This window comes from Eriocheir sinensis, chromosome 22, assembly GCF_024679095.1.
Source record: "Eriocheir sinensis breed Jianghai 21 chromosome 22, ASM2467909v1, whole genome shotgun sequence".
NCBI lineage: Eukaryota > Metazoa > Arthropoda > Malacostraca > Decapoda > Varunidae > Eriocheir > Eriocheir sinensis.
Window position 1 is genome coordinate 13,177,932 of NC_066530.1, and position 25,000 is coordinate 13,202,931.

A 25,000-nucleotide genomic window follows, 5' to 3' on the forward strand; every position below is an offset into this window, starting at 1 on the left:
GCTGAATAAGACATAACCATCACTGTGCCTCTGCCGAGAGAGATGAGGCCGCAAGCTAAGGAGACTCTCCCTGCTTGAGGAAATGAATATATAAACTAATGATCCGGGGAGAGAAAGAGGAGCAGAAGGAGGAGGAGCAGAAGGAGGAGGAGGAGAAAGAGGAGGAGGAAGAGGAGGAGGAGGAGGAGGAATATTAGAAGTCGCAGGAGAGAAGGAAAGGGAGGGAAGGTAGGAGTGAGAGAAAGGTCAATGTTGCTAATGGTGCTCCTCCTCCTCCTCCTCCTCCTCCTCCTCCTACTACTACTACTACTACTACTACTACTACTACTTGATAACTGCCTGCCTCTACTATCTCCCGGTTATCTCGCTGCGCACGGCTTTCTACTCTAGCTCATCCTTATGCTGTCCAACTTCCTTATGCAAAAGTTATCCAGTATCTCCATTCTTTCACTGGTTATTCTGGGGTACCACTTTTTTTGTCTGTATTTCCTCCTTCTTATGACTTGAGTGCTTTTAAGAGGGGAGGATTTACACAACTTTCCAATCTGAACTGACTTTGATATTTTGTTCCCTTTTTGTTTGTTTGTTTGTCTGTTTCTTCCTTCTTCCCACTCTGATACTGACCTTTTTTTCTCTCTTTTTCTTTTTCTTTTTTTTTCTCCTATTCTTCATTTTTCTTTGCCGTCAATTTATTATATTCTTCTTGTTTTGCATTTTCCTCATATCTTTTATATTCTTCTTCCTCTTCCTTTTCCTCTTCCTCTTCCTCCTCCTCCTCCTCGTTCCCCTTTCTCCTCCTTATATATTCCTGTCATCTTTTTGTGAGACCTTTCATTTGCGGTCTTGTCTCATTTTCCTCTTTTCCTCCTCTACTCCCTTCTTCACTGTACAAAAAAAAATCGTATCATCATTCTTCACACTCTTATTCCTCCATTTCATTTCTCCTTCTTATTTACTCCTATCATCTTGTTCGAGGAGTTTTGATTTACGGTCTTCACGCATCTTATTTTTCTTCTTCTTCTCTATTCCCTTCTCTACTATGAAAAAAAATGATCTTCTTTCCTTTTGTTATTATTTATCTCATTTCTCCTCCTCCTTATTCATTTCATGTCATTTTTTTTGCTGCTCCTAGATATGCGATTTTCTCTTAACTTTTTTGTTTTGTTTTCTACTTCCTTGTCTCTCCTTCCATTTTCTTCTTTTTCTCATTCTTCCTCCTTCACCTTTCTCCTTCTCTCTTATCTCTTGTCATCTTGTCGTTTTTTCTCACTATTTGCTCAGTCTTATATTTCCTCCTTATTTTCTTCATGTTCTCATTCTTCCTCCTTCACTTTCCTCCTTCTCTTATCTCTCTTGTCATCGTGTCATCTTCTCTTACTTCTTTTTTTGTCTTATACTTCCTACTTTACAGTAAAAAAAAAAAAAGGACCTACAGAACCGAGCCGAACGTACACCTTCTTTCTTCCCGCTCTGCTCCTCCTCCCATCCCTATCCACGAAGCCATTTCACCGCCGCCGCTGCCTCCGTCTCTTAGCGGCGGCGGGAGGTAACACTAATACACGTCTTAGCGTTAATAGGAATGTCACACTGGCTTTAATAATCTCCGCCTGCAACCTGCCGCGGCGCCGAGGTACTCCGTGAGGCTTAGAAAATGTTGTAATGGGCGGAGAGTTGTGGAGAATTGGTTCCGCCTTGTAATAGAACTGGTAAATTGTGTAAGGTTTTGTTGGAGGATATAGAAAGCGAGGTTGATTGTCCGGGAGACTTAGAAAATGCTGAAATGTTTGGAGAGTTGTTGAGAATTAATTCCGTCTTGTACTAGAACTGTAAAATTGAGTAAGGTTTTGTTGCAGGATATAGAAAGTGAGTGTTGATGTTTGTTAGGTTACTTAGAAAATGCTGAAATGTTTGGAGAGTTGTAGAGAATTGGCTCCGTCTTGTAATAGAACTGGTAAATTGTGTAAAGTTTTGTTGGAGGCTAGAGAAAATGAGTGTTGAAGTTCGTTTGGTTGATTGTAGGCGATTCACAATGCTAAGATACGTTGAGGTGAAGAGCGATGTCGAAATGTAAGGTCAGTTGAGTTTGTACAGTGAATGAGTATCAGAGAAAACGTGTATTAAAGGATATTTGCTAGACTCGAATATTCAAAATGTAAGATATGTCGAATTATAGAGAAATCCAGCATCAAAGCTTGTTTCCTAGACTTTGCAATTCATAATGACATGTTTAGAGGTGAGTAAAACAGTCAAAATGTAAGATATAATTAATTTGAATGAAAAATCAATATTGCAATTTGTTTAAAAGGCTGCTGGCAATTCAAAATGTAGGTTATATGTTGATTTTAAACAGGAAACGAACATACAAAATTTAGTAAACTGTTGGTGATTAAAAATGACATGTGTAGAGGCGGGGTGAGTCGTCAAAATGTTAAATATGTTTAAATGAATAGAAAACGAGTTAAAAGCTTGTTGGGACTATTGGCAATGGGAGTTCATAAGGTTAAAGGTGAGTAAATGAGAGATCGTTCCGTTTCACTGTAATGTTTAATAATAGCCTGTTAACTGTACATACGAAGCAATTATAAAAGGATACATGTTTCTCTTACCATTGCAAACGTTAAGTAAAATTTTCGGTGATACTGTTATACGTAGAACAGTATTGATTTGCCAGACTTGTTACACAGACAAAATACTGCAAAATACAAAGTCTCCTGAACGTACCCAGAAAAGTATTATCAAAGATTATTTCCAAGACTCGAGTTTAAAAAATGTGAAGAAATCTTGGAGGCGTTGCAACACATTATCATAACACCTAGACACGGCAATTTCCAGGAATATTTAGTTTTGTTCTTAAATTTTTGTAAGTGCTGCGTTGCCTAAGGGAATGTCACCAACACAAAGGAACACAACACAACACATTAGAACACAACACAATACATTAGAACACAACACAACACACTATAACACAACACAACACAACACATTATAACACAACACAACACAACACATTAGAACACATCACATCACAACACAACACATTAGAACACAACACAACACAACACAACACATTAGAACACAACAAAACAATAGAACACAATACAACACAATACATTAGAACACAACAAAACACAATAGAACACAACACAACACATTAGAACACAACACAACACAACACAACACATTAGAACACAGCACAACACAACACAACACAACACATTAGAACACAACAAAACAATAGAACACAGCACAACACAATACATTAGAACACAACACAACACAACACAACACAACACACACAAAATACACACGTAAAAAAAATATAAGCGAATGGAGTTTCGTGGCTAACTTCTTTAGAATTTTGAGGCAGATGTTGTTTCCGCATTATTTTCTGAAAGCGATTCGTTGTCTTAAGAACATTGCAAAGACAACACAACACAAACACATTCACGCCAAAAATACGAAGAAATAACGTCTTGCTGGTTAAATATTCAATGGTACTTAAGGTCAGGTCTTGCAATGTTGCCAAAACATATACCCTGTGAAATGTATACTGAACGCTAGTATAAAAAAGTTCTCACCCACCACAGGCTCAAGGGGCAATGGAACGGAGATGAGCACCGAGGCCACGCGTAGCTAGAGCAAATACCCCCTTTACCTTACCTATTTAATAAACTTTGTATCGTGAAATATAAATAAATCTCTCGGTGAAGATCTAACACACGCCTGAATAGAAAGGAAGAAAAAATACTAGGATTCGCTCAAAAGATTTAGTCCCCCCTCATAAACCTCTGAGAGCGCTGCGTTTTCTCACGAATATCTGAGGAACGAGGAGGATAGGAGCAAGAACCCCGACACACACACACACACACTCAGATACACACACACACACACGCAAGAATACAAGGGAATTGCATTTTGTGGGAGAGCTTCCATTTTTTTTCAGCCAGCGAGGAGGCAAGCTGCGGTAGGGAAGAGAGAGGATAGTGAAGAGGCCTCGACTGCCGGCAGGAGGCTCGCGCAGGAGGAGAAAAACCAAAACAAGAAACCTCAGGAGACGATGAGCAGCGAGATGAAACCTAAAGCGGGAGGGATGAAGAAGCACCGGCTAAGGGATCCTGCGGCGGGCGGGAAGAAAACACGGACAGGAAGGGAAGGGAACGCAGTGGAGGAATGAAAAATAGGGCGAGATAGCAGCAGGAAGGTAATGGAATGGAAAAAAAATAGAGGAAGAGAAGAGGAAGAGGAGGAAAAGGAAAAACATGCGAGGGATGAGAAGGAAAGCAGGAATAGTGACAAGAGGGGAAAAGAAGGAGCGGGAAAGTAATGGAATGAAAAAAAAAGGAGAAAGAAGAGGTAAAGCAAAGAATGGAAGGAAGGAAAGCGGGACGGGAAGGGAAGGGAACGCTGTGGAGGAATGAAAAATAGGGCAAGATAGCAGTAGGAAGGTAATGGAATGGAAAAAAAATTGAGGAAGAGAAGAGGAGGAGGAGGAAAAGGAAAAACAAGCCAGGAAGGGAAAGAAAGCAGGAGTGAAAAGGGGGAAAGTAGAAGCGGGAAAGTAATGGAATGGAACAATAAATAGAGGAAGAGAAGAAGAGGAGGATGAAAAGGAAAAACAAGCCAGGAAGGAGAGGAAAGCAGGAGTGAAAAGAGGGAAAGTAGAAGCGGGAAAGTAATGGAATGAAAAAAAGGAGAAGGAGAAGAAAGAAGGTAAAGCAAAGTAGGGAAGGAAGGAAAGCAGAGGAAGGAATAAAAAAGGGGAAAACAAGGAAGTGAGTGGAAGAAATACAAAGGAAGGAAGAAAGAAAAGATGAAGAAAAGAGCAGCAAGGTAATGGAGATAAGAGGAAAGAAGAGGAGGAGAAGCAGAAACATGGAAGAGAGCGGAAGGGAAGCAGAGGAAAAAAAAAGGGGAAAGACAAGATCAGGCAGGCAATGGACTGGGGAAAATAAAGGAGGAAGAGGAAGAGAAGAGGAAGGGAAGGAAAAGAAAGAAGAGGGAAGAAAATAAGTGGAAGGAAAGGAAAAAAAAGGAGTAGGGAAGCAATGGAATGGAGGAGGAGGAAAAGAAGGAAAGACAAAAAAAATGAACGATACAAGCAGGAAGGGAAGGAAAGAAGCAGGGAGGCAAGGAGTGGAAATACAGAGGACGAAGAGGGAGAAGGGAAGAGAAGGGACAGGGCGGTAATGGAGTGGATAAACAAGGGAAGAGACGGACGAGGAAGGGAAGAAGATGGGAGGCAATGAAGTGAAAACCCGAGGGAAGGGAGGCAAAGGAGGAAGGGTACCACAGAAGCAGGGAGGAAAAGGACTGGATAAACAGGGGAGGTGGAGGAGACGAAAGGATAAGAGACGAGCAGATGGGCGTAGGATGTCTCCATCACGAGGGAAGGGAAGCAAAGGAGGAAGGATAGCACAGAAGCAGGGAGGGAAAGGACTGGATAAACAGGGGAAGTGAAGGAGACGAGAGGATAAGAAATCGACCTCTCTTTCGGACACCTCTTTTGATTCTTTTCTGTAGGAGCAGCGAGTAGCGGGCTTTTTTTTATTATTGTTTCCTTTCTTGTGTGCCCTTGAGCTGTCTCCTTTGTAGTAAAAAAAATAATAATAATAAGAGAGGAACGGATGGGCGCGGAATTTCTCCATCACGATCATAATAAACCTCATATTGAGCCTCGTTTAATGTCTTAGTAACGTCTGAATCAATATTACTAACTCATTCTCCTCTCAGTCTCTTCATCAATTTTTTTTTTTTTTACAACAAAGGAGGCAGCTCAAGGGCAACAAAAAAAGAAAACAATGATAAAAAAAAAAAAGCCCGCTACTCGCTGCTCCTAAAGTAAAGCAAAAGAGGTGTACCAGTATACCAGTAACTTAGGCGATGGGGCGGCGATTTCTAACACCATAAAGAAAAAAATAACTCATGCTGATCCTAGTCCAGCCAACATTCGTAAATTTCCTATACTATCTTTATAAATTCATACTTTCTTCCGTCGTTCTTTTACCACCGTTTCCAGCAACTCAATAAGCTGGGAGACGGTGACTTCTTACTTCACAAGGAGCATATATATAATACCCTTCGATGCTCCTATAGTCAAACATCAGGATACCTCTCCTCCCGAAATTGACCTCTCTTTCGGCCACCACTTTTGATTCTTTTTTAGGAGCAGCGAGTAGCGGGTTTTTTTTTATTATTGTTTCTTTTTTTTGTGCCCTTGAGCTGTCTCCTTTGTTGTAAAAAAAAAAAAAAAAATTAGCAACTTTTTTCATATCAACTTTTTCCATATCAACTTTTTCTATATCAACTCATTCTTCCCTCTACCAATCATTCATCCGTTACCAATCCCAGGAGGTGGCAATTTCTTCCTCCATAACAAACCAAGTGATCATCCCATACTCAAACCAGCCTTACTAACCATGTCTCTCTCGCTCTCCGCAGTGACCAAGCTCGTGGGCAGCGACCCGGTAGAGTTCGAGCAGCCGGAATACGAGGTGACGGTGCCTGAGAACACCCTCGCCGACCACCTGCTGCGCTTGTCCGCCAGAGTGCGCCCCTCAGGTGAGTGTTCAGGACGGGTGTATGTGTGTGTAGTTTCAGACGCTTCCGCCTCTCACATCAAATATTCGCAAAGGCCACAAAAGAGATTAGTCGGATTTTAATGAGTGTTTTTTAGGTTCATGGTACAGAAGAAGGGTCAGACACACCGTTACCAGATTATCGTACTCAGAGTATCGTATTTACCGGTTTTTGACCCATAACTATTGCCACAAAACACTAATATTTAACCATTTAAACGATAACCATATATGAAGGCAGTTATTTGGGTGATGGAAGCAGTTTTGTGGTTGGAAATGGCAAACATAAGAGGCAGAGTACGACAATCTGGCAACGTTGGTCAGACTGCCACCAGGGCCATGAAACTACTCCTGGATATGCTTAAAACTCCTAGGAAATCCTTGTCAAATATGTGTGTTCGGGAGCAGGAAGGTTTAAGAATATGACCCAATGTGTGCGTGCGTGTGTGTGTGTGTGTGTGTGTGTGTGTATCTAATTACTGTCATTCATCGGGTACACCATGTATCTTAGGTATTGTCCAAACTTGCAATGATTGGATAGACAAACAGTGAATGCAGAAATTGATATCAGTGAAGTGCGTGCGTACCTGCAAAAAGTAGATCCTAATAAATCTCCGGGTCCAGACAATTTATTTCCTCGGGTATTAAGAGAATGTAGGCACCAGCTAGAGTTACCCATACAGAGGCCAGACGAGTAAGTAAGCGAGGAAGATATACTCTATGATGAACAAGAAACACGGAAGGATGGGAAAGGAAAGCAGGGATAAAAAAGTCCTAAGGGATCATAAAACAGAATCAACGTTGCCTATAACCACACACCAACACTTCCCACAGTACATACTCATTTCGTTGTTGTTGTTGTTTTTCTCGTTTATTCCTGATGCGATATTTTATTCGAATGTATTTGCATATATTCTAATTGCACTCAGTGCCTTGTTTGTTTATTTTTAAAAAGTAGTGTTTGCAAGTCGAATGCCAACCGTATGTTATAGTCTTTCTATCTATCTATATATCTATTTTTCTATGTGTGTGTGTGTCTGTGTGTGTGTGTGTGTTTACAAGTATGAAGAATAGGTCAGACCCAAGACATCATCATCTTCACCCTCACGCCACCACAAACAACAACAACAACAACAACTACAACAAAAACAAAAACAACAACAACGACACTAACAACAACACACCAAAACAATTATAAGTGATTCTACCTATTACCTTTAGTCATTACGTGGATGGGAGATAAGGAAGGAAGGAAGGAAGGAAGAAAAGAAAGTAGGAAAAAAGGAAAGAAGGAAGGAAGGAAGGAAGGAAGGAAAGAAGGAAGGAGTAGAAGAAATCACTAAACCACCAACACACCACCACACAACCAACACCAGCACCACAACTACCACCACCACCACCACCACCACCATCACCAATAACATCAACAACAACAACACGGCCACACCAATGCCACGACACTTCCTTCCAGCTGTCATTTTTTTCGTCCCCAACTCACGGTTCGTCTTTTGTCGGAGCAGCTGTTTTTTCCGCTCCCGGGACAATGTGGGGCGAGGTGAAGCATTATCCTGTGCCTGAATAAGTCCGTTGGTCTGTCTGTTTGTTTGTCTGTCTGTCTTCATTATGCCGCCGCTCCCATGAATTGGTTATGCTCGCAATGTTTCGCGTCGTCCAATGTTTTGCTTCTGAATTAGTTTCGACTCTGGAGCACAGTTTTTGAAGGGGCGACTGCTTCATTTGGGTTCACGGTTGAAATATTTTTAGAGTTGTTTTCAAAGAGTTTTGTGGCGAATGATGAAGCCATGTGGTTCATTTTACATTAGAAATTTTAGAGTTATTTTCGAGGAGTTTTATGAAGGATCATGAGGTTGATTTTACTTAAGAGATAAATATGTGTAGTTAACATAAGAACATAAGAACGCAGGAGTCTGCAAGAGGCCGGTAGGCCTGTACGAGGCAGCTCCTTTGACCCTAAGCTCCCGTGTATCTAATCCCACCTATTATCGCTGTCCATGAATTTATCTAGTCTATTTTTGAATGTGACAATTGTATTGGCACTCACCACATGACTGCTAAGCCTATTCCACTCATCCACCACCCTGTTAGTAAACCAATTTTTGCCTATGTCCCTGTTGAATCTGAATTTATCCAGTTTAAACCCATTACTTCGTGTCCTACCCGGTTCTCTTACCAACAAAACCTTATGAATGTCTCCCTTATTAAAGCCCTTCATCCATTTATAAACCTCGATCATGTCTCCACGCACCCTTCGCCTTTCTAGAGAATGCAAGTTTAACTGTTTGAGTCTTTCCTCGTATGGCAAGTTTCTCAACCCCTGAATCATCTTAGTCATCCTCCTCTGCACCGATTCTAACATTTTGATATCCATTCTATAGTAGGGTGACCAGAACTGAACCGCATAGTCAAGATGAGGTCTAACTAATGCTAAATATAGTTTGAGGAAGACTTCGGGGCTTCTGTTGCTTACGCTCCTTGAAATAAATCCCAGTACCCTATTAGCTCGATTTCTAGCTTGAATGCATTGTGCCCTTGGACGGAGATCAGAGCTCACTAAGACCCCAAATCCTCGCACCCAGACCTACTTATGAGAGTGTCATTTAAGCAATAGCTATGTGAGGGGTTGTTCCTACCTACACTCAGAATACTGCACTTCCCTACATTGAACTCCATCTGCCATTTATCCGCCCAGTCATATAAGTTATTAAAATGCATAGTGTTGCGTGGATACATAAATACGACTCCTTTAATATTATTCACAAATCAAGCAAGAGCGTTATTATCACGTCACTGTCACAGATATTTTATGGCTTCATTATATTAATCATATATAGCTCGTGGGCAATCACTCGCCATCAATTAAGTTGCATGTAAAGGCGACGGCTTTGCATTATAAAAAAAAAACTAACCTGACCTCTAATTTACTGGCCTTCGCTGTAAACAAGACAAAATTAACATAATATAACCATAATATAATAAATCATAACATAATGATATCATTTTCATTTAGAGTGACTCATATCTTTTAAACTGACTTATAGGATCATTTAGCGCAGCGCCTGATTCTATTTTTTTTTCTCTTCTTATCATTACGTTCCCGTTTCTCTTCTTATCGGTATGTTAAGTGATTATCTTATTATTATTACAATACGCGATTCTCTTTATAATATTACGTAATTTTCTTTTTATTGTTAAGCGCTTCATATACCACACAACTCTTAAGTTATGTGACTTTTCAATTACGCGACTCTTAAATTACGACTCTTAAATTACACGACTCTAAAATTAACCGATTCTTAAATTACGCGACTCCTAAATTATACAACTCTTAAATTACGCGACTCTTAAATTACGACTCTTAAATTACACGACTCTTAAATTACCCGATTCTTAAATTAAACAACTCTTAAATTACGCGACTCTCTTCTTCTCTTCTCCTATAATTACTCTCTCGGTTAATTAGTCGTGAGGGGAAGCAATCATTTCGTGCCCCTTGAGGCGTCACCTGCACTGGAGTGACGGACGCGGACCCCCCCACCCCCTTACCTCCTCGTCCCCCCCAAAAGTGAAAGAAATAATACATAAAAAAGACAAGTAAAAACAAAGAGACGCGGAAGGTAAAACAACAGGAGTCCGACGGTTTTGGGTTCTCATTTTAAAGCAGAAAATTGAGACAGAATATAAAGTCGGATTTTTTTTCCTCGGCGCTGCGTGGGAGTGGAATCAGAACATAACACACGCACACACACACACACACACACACACACACACACACACACACACACACTCACACACACACACACACACAGCCATACAAATTCACCGCCCGCATACACAAACACACACGCACACAAATAAATCATGGGTGGGTGAATGTACGTGCGAATATGTGTGAATGAATGAATGTATGTGTGTATGTATGTATGTATGTATGTATGTATGAATGAATGTATATATATTTTCATGCATGTATATTTTTCCCAACCTATTTATCTGCCTATCAATTTATCTCCATGTCTACGTACCAATCTATCCATCTATCTACCTAACAAACAATCTATTTACCTAAGTATTTATCTACCAATCCATATATGTATTTTATCTAACTAATCAACTACCTAATCACCTCTCTACATACCCACGAATTTATCTATTTATCTATCTATCTATTTATATATCTACTAATCCTTATATGTATCCTCTCTAACTAATCAACTACCTAATTACCTCTCTACGTACCCACCTATCAATCTATCTATCTATCTATCTACACCTTCACACACTGCCCAACGTCACCTTTAAGAAAACCATCAAAAGAAGTACCAAGGTTATTTTCTTAAGATGAAGCGACTATCTTATCTCACTAATCAACTATCTAATTCCCTCACTACATACCCACCTATCTATCTATCTATCTATCTATCTATCTATCTACACCTTCACACACTACCCAACGTCACCTTTAAGAAAACCATCAAAAAAAGTACCGATGTTATTTTCTTAAGACGAAGCGACACAACCATAGCTCAACCTCCTTCTCCTACCTTTACCTCCTCCTCCCCCTCCTCCTCTCACCTGCCTATCTTTCTACCTGGGACTCAAGCACCTTCCCGATAGCCTCCACCTACGACCCTTTTACATTTTTTAGCCTCGCCTGGACGGGGTATACTCAAGGGAGGAAGGATGGAAGGAGGGAAGAAAGGAAGGAAGGAAAGGAGAAAAGGTAAAGAAATGAAAGAAGGAAGGAAGGAAGGAAGGAAAGGAGAAAAGGAAAAGAGAGGAAGCAAGGAAGAAAAGCAAGTGAAAATAAAGGAGAGGAAGTGAAACGAAAGGAAAGGAAAGGAAAAGAAGAGAGGAAAGAAGGTGTGCGTTAAGAAGAGATAGAAAGAAAGAAAAAAAGAAAGAAAGACAAAGAAACAAAGGAAGGAAGAAAGGAAGGAAAGAAGGATAGAAGCAAGGAAGGAAGAAAGGAAGGAAGGAGGGAAGGAAGAAAGGAAGGAAGGAGAAAAGAAAGAAAGGAGAGGAAGAAAGGAAGGAAGGAAAGAAGGAAGCAAGAAAAGAAAAAGAAATTAAACAAAGAAAAATGAAAAGGGAGGAAGGATGGAAGGAAGAAAGGAGGGAAGGAAAGAAGAAAGGAAAGGAAGAAAGGAAAGAAGGAAGGAAGGAAGGAGGAAAGAAAAGAAAGAAGGAAAGAAGGAAGGAAGGAAGGAAGGACGGAAGGAAAAGGTACTAGAAGACTCTCCGTTAATAGACTACCGTTTTAATACTGAATTTCACATAAAAAAGGGAAAAAAAATCTAATCGACTCTACCATCACCTTTTCCCATTACGTGGATTAAAGATAAGGATAATAAGAATACATGATTGAATGAGGAAAGGATCAAGACCGTCCTCTCCTTTATACGTCGTTGGAAATAAAGATTAGAGGAAAAAAATATAGCGACTTTACCTTTCACGTTTCGCAATTACTGAGATGAAAGAACAGGTAAAAAAAAAAGGTAGGAAAAGTGTAATCAACCTTTTTCATTTCACATTTTGACTTTTATACACTGAGTTCTGGATTAGTAAGAGCTTTTCCACCTCCTACCTTTTATTATTAACCGGATCGAGTGCAAAGGAAGAAGGACAATCTACCTATATATATAAAAAAAGAAAGAGAAAGGAAGGAGGGAAGGAGGGAAGCAAGGAAGGAAGGAAGGAAGGAAGGGAGGAAGAAAAGGAGGAAAGAAGGAAGAAAGAAAGAAAGAAACTAGCTAACAAGAAGGTAAGAAGGACAATCTATCAATAAAAAAACAAAAACAAAAGAAAGAGAAAGGAAAGAGGGAACCAAGCAAGCAAGCAAGCAAGCAAGCAAGAAAGAAAGAAAGAACAAAGGAAAGAGAAAGGAAGGAGGGAAGCAAGGAAGGGAAGAAATAAGAAAGGAAAGAAGAAAGCAAGAAAGGAAAAAATGAGGAAAGAAGGAAGAAAGAAAGAAAGAAACTAGCTAACGAAGGTAAGAAGGACAAGGTGCAGGATATGGTAAGTCCTTTTACCTTACATAATGACTAAGTTTTAATATGAACGTGGCTAAAAACAGAGATGCGAGCCCTTCCTTTGTATCCTCTACTTCTGATACGGAAAGATTTTGAATGTAAAGAAAAGTAAACATAATAGGATTGAAACATACGAACTCTTTAGACTCCAACGCTTTGACTGAACGGAAATCTTAAAATCTTGAAAGAAAATAAGTGTATGTTCGTTCCCCTTCTGTACCTACCTCTGATAACGGAGTAACCTTGATAGTGAAGAAAGGTAAACATTCATAACACAGCGACCCACTATTAATATGCCTACGTCTTTTTATTAAACTGAAATCTTGGTGGAAAAGAAACGTATGACTATTCTTCCATTTGTATTTCCGATATCATAAAGGTTTTGACACTGAAGAAACGTTAACACTACAATTCCAACTCTTGACAAAACAGAAAATAATGATATAAAATAAAACGTGTATATATTCTTTCATCGACTCCGTGATTCTAGGAGCTGTGATTTGCGGGCTTTTTTTCATTATTTTCTTTTTTTTCTTTTTGCCCTTGAGCTGTTTCCTTTATCATAAAAAAAAATCCCCAACTACGAATATGCGGGCCATGGTTCGAATCCCGGTCTGGGCAGTCGGCGAGCAGTCCCACCAAACTGTTTATCCTTCCTTTCGGGTGGTCGGTAAATTTACACATGTGAAAACCTGTAAGCGTTGACCTCTCTTTTGGCTACTCTTTACTTTTGTCTGTTATGGGATCAGCGAGCAGCGGGATCTTTTTTGTTTTTGTTTTTTTGCACTCTTTGTTGTCCTTGAGCCGTTTTCTTTGATATTAAAAAAAAACGGATGTCACACTGGCTCTTTGTTGGGTTAAGGGTTTCCTATCTATGCACCTTTTAATTTTTACAGGAAAGGAAGCAGCTCAAGGGCATAAAAACAAGAGTAGAAAAAAGTCCACCAAATGCTGCTCCTAGAACTTCCAAACCTTTCAAACTATCTATATATCACACTGGCCCTATGTCGGATCAAGGGTTTCCTATCTAAGCACTTTTTTTTTTACAAGAAAGGAAGCAGCTCAAGGGCATAAAAAAAGAGTAGAAAAAAGTCCGCTAAATGCTGCTCCTAAAATTTTCAAACCTTTCAAACTCTCTATATATCACACTGGCCCTATGTCGGGTTAAGGGTTTCCTCTCTATGCACCTTTTATTTTTTACAGGAAAGGAACAGCTCAAGGGCATACAAAAAAGTAGAAAAAAAATCCGCTAAATGATGTTCCTAAACTTTTAAACCTTTCAAACTATCTACATGTCACACTGGCCCTATGTCGGATCAAGGGTTTCCTATCTATGCACTTTTTTTTTCTTTTATTACAGGAAAGGAAGCAGCTCAAGGGCATAAAAAAAAAGTTTTAAAAAAGTCCGCTAAATGTTGCTCCTAAAACTTCCAAAACTTTCAAACTATCTATACATCGATCCATCAACCTGTCAGTCTTTTTATATAAGTATGTATCTACCTATCCATATATGCATCAAAGGGTCAATGAGACGGAGATGAGCACCGAGGCCACGCGCTGCTATATGGCATGCTCCCAACCTTACCTTTTACCTCTACTCTTTTAACGCTCTTTACTTTTATCTTTTTTAGGAGCAGCGTTTAGCGTGATTTTTTCCCACATTTTTTTATGCCCTTCAGCCGCTTCCTTTCCTATACATAAAAAAAAATGATACGAAAAAAGTCTTCGGTGGAGAAACCTAAACATTGAAGGTCTTTATAGCAACCTCCCCTTCAGCGCTCTCGATAAACGGAAATCTTAGGAAAGAATATATTTATTCCATCTTAGGCACAGCGCCCCGCCTTAGTGGTTCTCAATGCTGATAATGGATAGAAATAGAGGTAGAAAAAGTTATCCGCCTCTCAAGGTACTTCAATATATATTTTTTACTTATGTTGGGTCACGGGTAAACAACTTAATCGGCTCTTATCAGGGAAAAACTAAATTATGCATGACGGGCCTTCCTTTCGAAATTACTGGGGTATGGAGAAATACGAAAAACTGAAAGGTATATAGAAAGAGAGCTAGACGGAAAGAGACAGGTACAAAGACAGACACATACAAAATGAAACTTAGGCACAGACAGGAAAAAAAAAATAATAAGAAGACAACGTAACATACTGAGAAACAAAGAACAAAAATAGATAGATAAACAGAAAATGCTCCAGAAAGAGACAGAGACAGACGGACAGAACGCTACAAAGAGACAGTAATAGACACACAGAGAACGCTACAGACACACTTGCATATAGACAGACAGACAGAACGTTATAGTGACAGAGAACCCTTCACAGAGAAAACCTTACAGATAAACAGACAGAGAAAGCTGCAGAAACAGAACTTAACAGATAGAGAACCTTACAGACACAGAAAAAAACAGTAGAGACAGGAGACAGAAATAGAGAAAGACAGACAGACCGCTGGAGGCATAGAACACTAGACAGAAAATACGAGAGAGAGAGAGAGAGAGAGAGAGAGAGAGAGAGAGAGAGAGAGAGAGAGAGAGAGAGAGAGAGAGAGAGAGAGAGAGAGAGAGAGAGAGAGAGAGAGAGAGAGAGAGAGAGAGAGAGAGAGAGAGATAACACTAGAGACAGATAACACTAGAGAGAGACAGATAACACTACAGAGAGAGACAGAGAACACTAGACAGAGACAGAACACTAAAGACAGATAGAGAACACTAGACAGAAAATACTAGACAGAGACACAGAACACTAGAGAGAGAGACAGAGAACACTAGAGAGAGACAGAGAACACTAGAAAGACAGAGAACACCAGAGAGACAGAGAACACCAGAGAGAGACAGAGAACACTAGAGAGACAGAGAACACTAGAGAGAGACAGAGAACACTAGAGAGACAGAGAACACTAGAGAGACAGAGAACACTAGAGAGACAGAGAACACTAGAGAGACAGAGAACACTAGAGAGACAGAGAACACTAGAGAGACAGAGAACACTAGAGAGACAGAGAACACTAGAGAGAGACAGAGAACACGAGAGAGAGACAGAGAACACTAGACAGAGAACACTAGAGACAGAGAACACTAGAGAGACAGAGAACACTAGAGAGACAGAGAACACTAGAGAGAGACAGAGAACACTAGAGAGACAGAGAACACTAGAGACACAGAGAACACTAGAGAGAGACAGAGAACAATAGAGAGAGACAGAGAACACTAGAGAGACAGAGAACACTAGAGAGAGACAGAGAACACTAGAGAGACAGAGAACACTAGAGAGAGACAGAGAACACTAGAGAGACAGAGAACACTAGAGAGACAGAGAACACTAGAGAGAGACAGAGAACACTAGAGAGACAGAGAACACTAGAGAGAGACAGAGAACACTAGAGAGAGACAGAGAACACTAGAGAGACAGAGAACACCAGAGAGAGACAGAGAACACTAGAGAGACAGAGAACACTAGAGAGACAGAGAACACCAGAGAGAGACAGAGAACACTAGAGAGAGAGACAGAGAACACTAGAGAGACAGAGAACACCAGAGAGAGACAGAGAACACTAGAGAGACAGAGAACACTAGAGAGAGACAGAGAACACTAGAGACAGAGAACACTAGAGAGAGACAGAGAACACTAGAGACAGAGAACACTAGAGAGAGACAGAGAACACTAGAGAGAGACAGAGAACACTAGAGAGACAGAGAACACTAGAGAGAGACAGAGAACACTAGAGAGAGACAGAGAACACTAGAGAGAGACAGAGAACACTAGACAGAGAACACTAGAGACAGAGAACACTAGAGAGAGACAGAGAACACTAGATAGAGAAAGAGAACACTAGAGAGAGACAGAGAACACTAGAGAGACAGAGAACACTAGAGAGAGACAGAGAACACTAGAGAGACAGAGAACACTAGAGAGAGACAGAGAACACTAGAGAGAGACAGAGAACACTAGAGAGAGACAGAGAACACTAGAGAGAGACAGAGAACACTAGAGAGAGACAGAGAACACTAGAGAGACAGAGAACACTAGAGAGAGACAGAGAACACTAGAGAGAGAGACAGAGAACACTAGAGAGAGACAGAGAACACTAGAGAGACAGAGAACACTAGAGAGAGACAGAGAACACTAGAGAGAGAGACAGAGAACACTAGAGAGACAGAGAACACTAGAGAGAGACAGAGAACACTAGAGAGAGACAGAGAACACTAGAGAGAGACATAGAACACTAGAGAGAGACAGAGAACACTAGAGAGACAGAGAACACTAGATAGAGAAAGAGAACACTAGAGAGAGACAGAGAACACTAGATAGAGAAAGAGAACACTAAAGAGACAAAGAACACTGGAGAGAGACAGAAAGAGCTTATAATAACGGCTTCCTCATCTCGCATAATGACAGTCAGTGAGTTATTGTGCGGATTAAATCGATCTTAATTTAGCTTAGACGCTCTCTCTTCTCTCCTCTCTTCTCTCTTCTCTTTTCTCTTCTTCTCTTCTTCTTCTTCTTCTCTTCTTTCTTCTCTTTTATTCTCTTCTCTTCTCTTCTCTTTTCTTATCTTCTCTCTTCTCCATTTCTCTTTTCTCTCTTCTCTATCTATTTATCTATTTCGCTCGTACCGTAATCCTCCTTCTCCTCCTCCTCCTCCTCCTCCTCCTTATCCTCCTCTGGCAGCAACAAGTTGACATAAGGGAATAAAGGGAAGGGGATCCTAATATAAACCCTAAAATGCGATACAGCTTTGAGTCCCACACGAGATTCGATTCGGCTTAGGGGAAATTAGATGTGTGTGTGTGTGTGTGTGTGTGTGTGTGTGTGTGTGTGTGTGTGTGTGTGTGTGTGTGTGTGTGTGTGAAAATGCATTCGAAAACCATGCAAATAAGAAGCAGATAGGAAGATAGAGATGCAAGCGGGAAAGCAGGCAGTCAAGGCAAGCTGTTTGAGCCTGATAAAAGCATAGGCGAGATGCGATGGACTAAGGATCAGGCAGCAAGGGTTTGTAAAAAGCTTGAGGATGACAGAGAAGCAAAGAGAAAGCAAAAGGAGAAAGTCTATATCATATATGTTTGAACGAGGCAGCAGTGAAAGATTTTAATGGAGCGACGCGATTCTGTGATTTTTTATACAGAGAAAGACTGTTCCGCTTTATTTTTCTTCTTTTTTTACAATCTTTCTTCTGCGTTTTCCTTATTTCAGCTCTGTCAATGAACGAGGTAACAGTGAAAGATTTTAATGGAGCTACGCGATTCTGTGATTTTTTTTATAAAGAGAAAGACTGTTCGATTTTATTTTCATCCTTTTTACAATCTTTCTTCTGCGTTTTCCTTATTTCAGCTCTGTCAATGAACGAGGTAACGGTGAAAGATTTTAATGGAGCTACGCGATTCTGTGATTTTTTTTATAAAGAGAAAGACTGTTCGATTTTATTTTCATCCTTTTTACAATCTTTCTTCTGCGTTTTCCTAGTTTCATCTCTGTCAATTTGGCTTCACTCCGCAGTTTTATTCCTTAACTCCGACCCAATTTTTATTCATTCTTTTTCTCTCTCGCATTCTTATCTTCCTTCCTTCCTTCTTCAACCATTTCCTTTCATTCGTGCATCATTCATTTATTATTCATTTGTTATATCTTAATCGTGACTGTTATTCTTGTTTTCCTTCCTTCCTTTCTTCGTTCCTTCTTTACTTCCATTTTTCTTTCCTTCATTCTTTTCAATATTTTCCTTGTCTCCATTTTTAGTAACTATTTTTCTTCCTTCCTTCCTTCGTTCCTACCATTTTTCTTTCCTTCATTCTCTCTTCAATATTTTCCTTCTCTCTTTTTTAGTACCTATTATCCTTCCTTCCTTCCTTCCTTCCTACCTCTCCACTTCCTTCTTTTATACACTCTCTCTCTCTCTCTCTCTCTCTCCCTCTCCCTCCCCACTAAAATCTTAATACGTACACTTTTAGCAAACTCTTTTCATGGCTGGTTTCACACGAGCACGGTTTAATATAAGTGCGGTTTGTAATCTTATGGTAATACATGCTAAAAGAACCTTGCAGGACTTCATTAAGCCTTCCCTGAATATCTTTTTTTTCTCTCCCATTTTCTGTCTTGCGTTCACATTCCCATTCTCTTCATCGCCTCCGTTTTCTTTCTCTCCACCCGTTTTCTTTTCAGCATCTTTATTTTTCTCATCTCCTCTCGTTCATCTTTCCTCCTCAGCATCCACCTGTATCTTAACTCTCCCTTCTCTTTATCTATCTTCTTCATAATTCATCTTCTTTCTCCTTATTTATCTTCTTCATAACTCATCTTCTCCCTTCTCTTGATCTATCTTCTTCATGCGTCATCTTCTTCCAGGTTATCTCCTTTCTCTCTCTTTCTTCCCCTCTTTCCCTTATCTTTCTTAGAGTTATCCCCTTGTCATCTCTCATTTCCTTATTCCCATCTTTCCTCGTTTTTTGTCCAGTTCATCCAATTTCCTTTTCTGATATTGAGTTTGTTTCTTTTTTTTACAGCAAAAGAGACAGTTCAAGGGCTTAAAAAAAAATAATGAAAAAAAAGCCCGCTACTTACCGCCCCACTCTCTCTTTTTCTTTTCTTTCCTTCTCTCTTTCTCCCTTTCCCCCTCGTCTCTCCTATTCCTGCTCTATTCCTTTTCCCCTTTATCCATTTCCATGTATCCTGTTTCTCTTTCCTTCTCTCTTTCTCCCTTCCCCCTCGTCTCTCCTATTCCAACATTATTTTTTTCCCCTTCATCCATCTCCATTCCTCCTTTCTGTTCTATCCCTTCCGTTTTATCCCCTTCCATTTCTTTCCCTTTCTCCCCCTTCTATGTAATTATTTTCTAAACCCCATTCCTTACTTCCGTTTCACCCCCTCCAATTTCTATATTCCCCCTCTTCTCTTATTTTCTCCCTTAGCCCTTTCCCTCTCTTTCCTCCTTCAATTCACCCCCTTTACTTCCCTTGCTCCATTTCCTTCTTTCTTATCACTCTTCCTATCCCTCCTTCTCCTCCTCCCTTCCCTTTCTTTTCATCCCCCTCTCTCTTATCCTCTCCCTTAACACTCTTCTTCCTCCCTAACCTTACCTTCTCTCTCCCCTCCCTTCCTTTACCCCCTCTTATATTTCCATCCCTATTCCTCTCTTAAAATCCTTCCTAAACCTCTTCTCCCTCCTTCCCTCCCTCCTCTTTCTCTATCTCCACTCTCTTCTTTCCCTCTACCTCCCTCCCTTCCTACCCATGTTCTATCTCTCTCTTACATCCTCCCTACCTTCCTTTTCCTCCCTCCTCCTCCTCTGCCCCTTCCCTCGCATCCCTCTTCACCCAGCGGCCATTCAATCACTCCTACGCTCTCCACTGACGTTCAGGCAGCAGGGAAAGAGGAAATATCTGTCCCTCGCCGCAAGTTTTTTTTTTCTGGATCAACTGTCGCGAATAACCTCCTTTTCATCTTTTTTTTTTCAAACTTAATATTCTTCTTCCTCTTCTCCTCCTCCTCCTCCTAATCCACCTTCTTTTTATCTTTTTTTATTGTCTTTCCTCTCAATTTTCTTTTTTCTCTTCTTCCTCCGTTTCACCATGTATTTTTTTTTCTTTTTACTCTTTTTTCCTCTTAATATTTTTTTTCTTTTCCTCTTTCTTTTCATCTTGTTTTCATGTTTGTTTCTTTTATTTCTTCTTCTTCTTCTTCTTCTTCTTCTTCTTATTATTATTATTATTATTATTATTATTATTATTATTATTATTATTATTATTATTATTATTATTATTATTTTCCTCTACCTCCTCCGCCTCCTTTTGAGATCTTCCGAATTATTTTCACGGGCGACCCAGCGATGACAGGAGGGGGAGGGAGAGAGAGAGAGAGAGAGAGAGAGAGAGAGAGAGAGAGAGAGAGAGAGAGAGAGAGAGAGAGAGAGAGAGAGAGAGAGAGAGAGAGAGAGAGAGAGAGAGAGAGAGAGAGAGAGAGAGAGAGAGAGAGAGAGAGAGAGAGAGAGAGAGAGAGAGAGAGAGAGAGAGAGAGAGAGAGAGAGAGAGAGAGAGAGAGAGAGAGGTTTTTTTCCTCTTTTGTGAGACGCTAAGTGAATGGTGATTGAAAAGTCAGAAAAAGTTTAAGGAATGGACTTGTTTTTAAGCCTTTCCTTCTTTTTTTTTGGACTCAGGAGAAGGATGAATTGGCTAAAGTCTCTCTCTCTCTCTCTCTCTCTAACCGTTTCCTCAATGGCAAAAACACACGGAACTCTCTCGTCCTCTTTTTTAATTATTTTTTTCTTTCTCTTAGTTTTCTTCTTTTTTTCACTATGGTTTTCTCTTTTTCGTCCTGCTCGTCTTGTCAACTCTTTTTTTTTCTTATTCGTTTTCCTCAAAGTTCCCTCCTCCTCCTCCTCCTCCTCCTTTCCTACCTTTTTTATAACCATCACGACGTCACCAATAATCTTTACATAGCCACAGATAGAGAGTTGATGGGTAGCGTTGGGTTTAGAGGAGCTGCCCAGTGTAGGCTGACCGACTGACCGACATCTTGCAAACTCCCTGACTCCCTATACAATGTTTTGCCTGAGTGACTGACTGGCTAACTAGAGAGTATAGTATTTTGGCTGACTGACTGGGTATCTTCTTGAAAACTACGTGTTATACTCCTATGTACTCTATTCAGGAGCAGCGAGTAGCGGGCTTTTTTTTTTATTATTGTTTTTTTTTACGCCCTTGAACTGTCTCCTCTGCTGTAAAAAAAATGGCTGATTATCTTACTGAGACCTCTTGCAGGCTTTCTATTAAATGCTCCGGCTAACTGACTGACTGGCTGACTGGCTGACTGACTGGCTAAGTTCTTGAAAACTACCTATTATATGATTTGACTGACAACCTTACTGAGACCTCTTACAAACTTTCTATTTTATGTTCCGGTTAATTAGTTGACTGACTGGCTGACTGACTGGCTGACTTCTTGAAAACTACCTATTATTTGATATGGCTGACTATCTTACTGAGACCTCTTACAGACTTTCTATCTAATGTTCCGGCTAACTGACTGACTGGTTGACTGGCTGACTGACAGGCTAACTTCTTGAAAACTACCTATTATATGATTTGACTGACTACCTTACTGAGACCTCTTACAGACTTTCTATTTTATGTTCCGGTTAACTGACTGACTGGCTGACTGACTGGCTGACTGACTGGCTAACTTCTTGAAAACTACCTATTATTTGATATGGCTGTCTATCTTACTGAGACCTCTTACAGACTTTCTATTTTATGTTCCGGTTAACTGACTGACTGGCTGACTGACAGGCTAACTTCTTGAAAACTACCTATTATATGATTTGACTGACAACCTTACTGAGACCTCTTGCAGACTTTCTATTTAATGTTCCGGCTAACTGACTGACTGGCTGACTGACTGAATGACCACTTGCTGACTCCCTTGGAACGTTTCTATGGTCATTCAAAGCTAAAACAGAACAAATATTGGTCTCCAACGATATTTGTACCCTAATCATAATCCTCCTTTATAATAGCATTAGACCATTGATACTAAATTACACACTCTCGAATTTGTACCCAAAACATAATCATCATCCTTTTTCTCTCGTCAGTGATCGGATACCAAACCACCTACGCTTATAACTCATACTAGAACCATAATCCTCCCTTAGAATCGTATTTGACCACTGATACCAAATTACAGACACTCTAACTTGTAGCCAAAACATAATCCTTTTTTTTATATAATAATAATAATAATAATAATAATAACAATAATAATAATAATAATAATAATAATAATAATAATAATAATAATAATAATAATAATAATTCTTTATTCGTACTAGGTACAGTTTTTTGTGACAGACTATAAAACATTGCTTAAAACACTAAAAAATTAAAAACTAATAGCTAGATAAAAATATAAGAGTAAACTAAAATAAGATATAGTATAAGACTCACTCACTAAAATGTACATATGTCATCAAGTAGCTCATCATAAGTTAATCATGTACCAACGCATAAAACTCGTACAAGAACCATAATCCAACTTTTTAATCATATTTCAGCACATATAACAAGCATATACACTAACTTGTACCCCAAACATAATAATCGTCCTTTTATATAATCTATCAACGCTTAAAACTCGTACAAGAACCATAATCCAAATTTTTAATCATATTTCAGCACATATAACAAGCATATACACTAACTTGTACCCCAAACATAATAATCGTCCTTTTTATATAATCTATCAACGCTTAAAACTCGTACAAGAACCATAATCCAACTTTTTAATCATATTTCAGCACATATAACAAGCATATACACTAACTTGTACCCCAAACATAATAATCGTCCTTTTTTCTGTCGTCCGTGAACACCAAGAAGCAATAGAACCTCCGGCCTGCAGCAGTTAATTAAGCCTCGGCAGCTGAGTCACGGAGAGGTCGCGCCTAACTTGTGACGGGGCGGCGCGAAGCTCAGCGAAGCGCCCGCGGGTATGCTAATAACGAACGTGAGGCGGAGCGGTGACAACAGTAGCAGGTGAAGCAGGTAAAGCAGGTAAAGCAGGATTTTATTATCAGACCTGCTGCCTTGACTCCTGATGATCTGATGTTAGTTTAAATTGACCTCTCTTTCGGCCACCTCTTTGGATTATTTTGGGGAGCAGCGAGTAGCGGGCTATTTTTATTACTGTTTACTTTTTTTGTGCCCTTGAGCTGTCTCCTTTGTTGTAAAAAAAAGAAAAAAAATTGGCGTTACAAAGATGATGTTGAAAGTACTTAAATGAATAACTGATTAGGATAATTTGACGCGTGTTGAAAATGGCGATTTTATGAAAGACTGATTTAGCTGATTTGATGTGTGCTTCATATGACGTATTAAATTTAGGGATGGAATTGAAGGTACTTGAAAGAAACATTAAGTTGATGTGTTTGAAATAACGCCACAAAGGATGGATTTCACAGTACTTGAATTAAACACTGATTCGACTGATTCGACAAAATAAATAACAATAATAATTCTCCTAAATGAAGATAGTGAAATTATCATCATTGCACGTCGATTCAATCACAAGAACAACAAAAACAGCAAAAAAAGCAGATTTGTAGAGCAGTGAAGAAGAAGGAAGGAGAAAACGAGAGGAGAAGAGAGAAGAGGAAGGAGGAGGGGGAGGGAGGAATAAGGTGGCAGGAAGAAAGATGAAGAGGTAAGAGAAAGATGAGTGACGGGACAGAGGAGGGAAGGAAGGAAGGAAGGAAAGGAAGGAAGGAAGGGAGGAAGATGAACTGTAGATATATATAAAGAGTGAAGGAAAAAGAAAAAAAAAGGCCGAATTAATTGAGAAGGAATAAAAAAATAAACTGAAGAAAGTATGAATGAAATGAAGGAAGGAAAGAAATGAAGGAAGGAAGGGAGGGAGATGAACTGTGGATATATATAAAGAGTGAAGAAAAAGAAAAAAAAAGGCCGGATTAATTGCGAAGGAATAAAAAAAATAAACTACTGAAGAAATTATGAACCAACGGAAGGAAGGAAAGGAAGGAAGGAAGGGAGGGAGATGAACTGTAGATATATATAAAGGGTGAAGGAAAAAGAAAAAAAGCAGAATTAAGAGAGAAGGAATAAAAAAATAAACTACTGAAGAAAGTATGAATGAAATGAACGAAGGAAAGAAATGGAGGAAGGGAGGTGGATGAACTGTACATATATATAAAGGGTGAAGGAAAAGGGGAAAAAAAGGCCGAATTAATTGAGGAATAAAAAAAATAAACTACTGAAGAAAGTATGAATGAAAGGAAGGAAGGAAGGAAGGAAAAGAAAACAAGATCACCAAAAAAATGAAACTATGGAAGGAAGGAAAGAAAAATAGCAAAAGATAAAGAGAAAAAGAATTAACAGAAGGAAGGCAGAGTGGAGGAGTAAGGTTGATGTCTAGAATAACAGTTAGCGAATACATGAGAGATTACATGCTTTCCTGGAACTAATCTGTGCTAAAAACCCTTCGTGACGCTGCCGTGTGGAGTATGTATCTCCACTCACGCGACCCTTTGGACAGAGTGGAGTTAAAAGCTTCTTGGATGTGGTAAGGGAAGACATACTGGGAGTTAGCGTGACAGAGGAAGATTCAGAGACGAAAAAGATAAAGAAACACATTTCATTCATTCATTCATTCAAGAGAGAGAGAGAGAGAGAGAGAGAGAGAGAGAGAGAGAGAGAGAGAGAGAGAGAGAGAGAGAGAGAGAAGGAAGAAGTCAAGCTCTCAACTGACGTGGTGGAGATAAAGAAAACGGCAAATACACACTTTAAAGAAAACGGGACTGAGGGGACCCATGTGCAGACCTTTTCACCTCTTCACAGAATCCGATCTTACGTTCCATCCG

General features: G+C 39.7%; 1 protein-coding gene across 6 annotated transcripts in view; it reads left to right on the forward strand.

Annotated features, from left to right (window-relative positions):
- The window catches only part of LOC127002088 (putative neural-cadherin 2), a 267,960-nt gene that overhangs the window by 141,568 nt on the left and 101,392 nt on the right, over window positions 1-25,000 (forward strand). For all 6 annotated transcript variants that reach the window (XM_050867541.1, XM_050867544.1, XM_050867545.1 and 3 more), the window contains exon 3: window positions 6,439-6,558. In XM_050867541.1, the coding sequence (XP_050723498.1) occupies window positions 6,439-6,558 (120 nt within the window). The remainder of the gene's footprint in view (window positions 1-6,438; window positions 6,559-25,000) is intronic.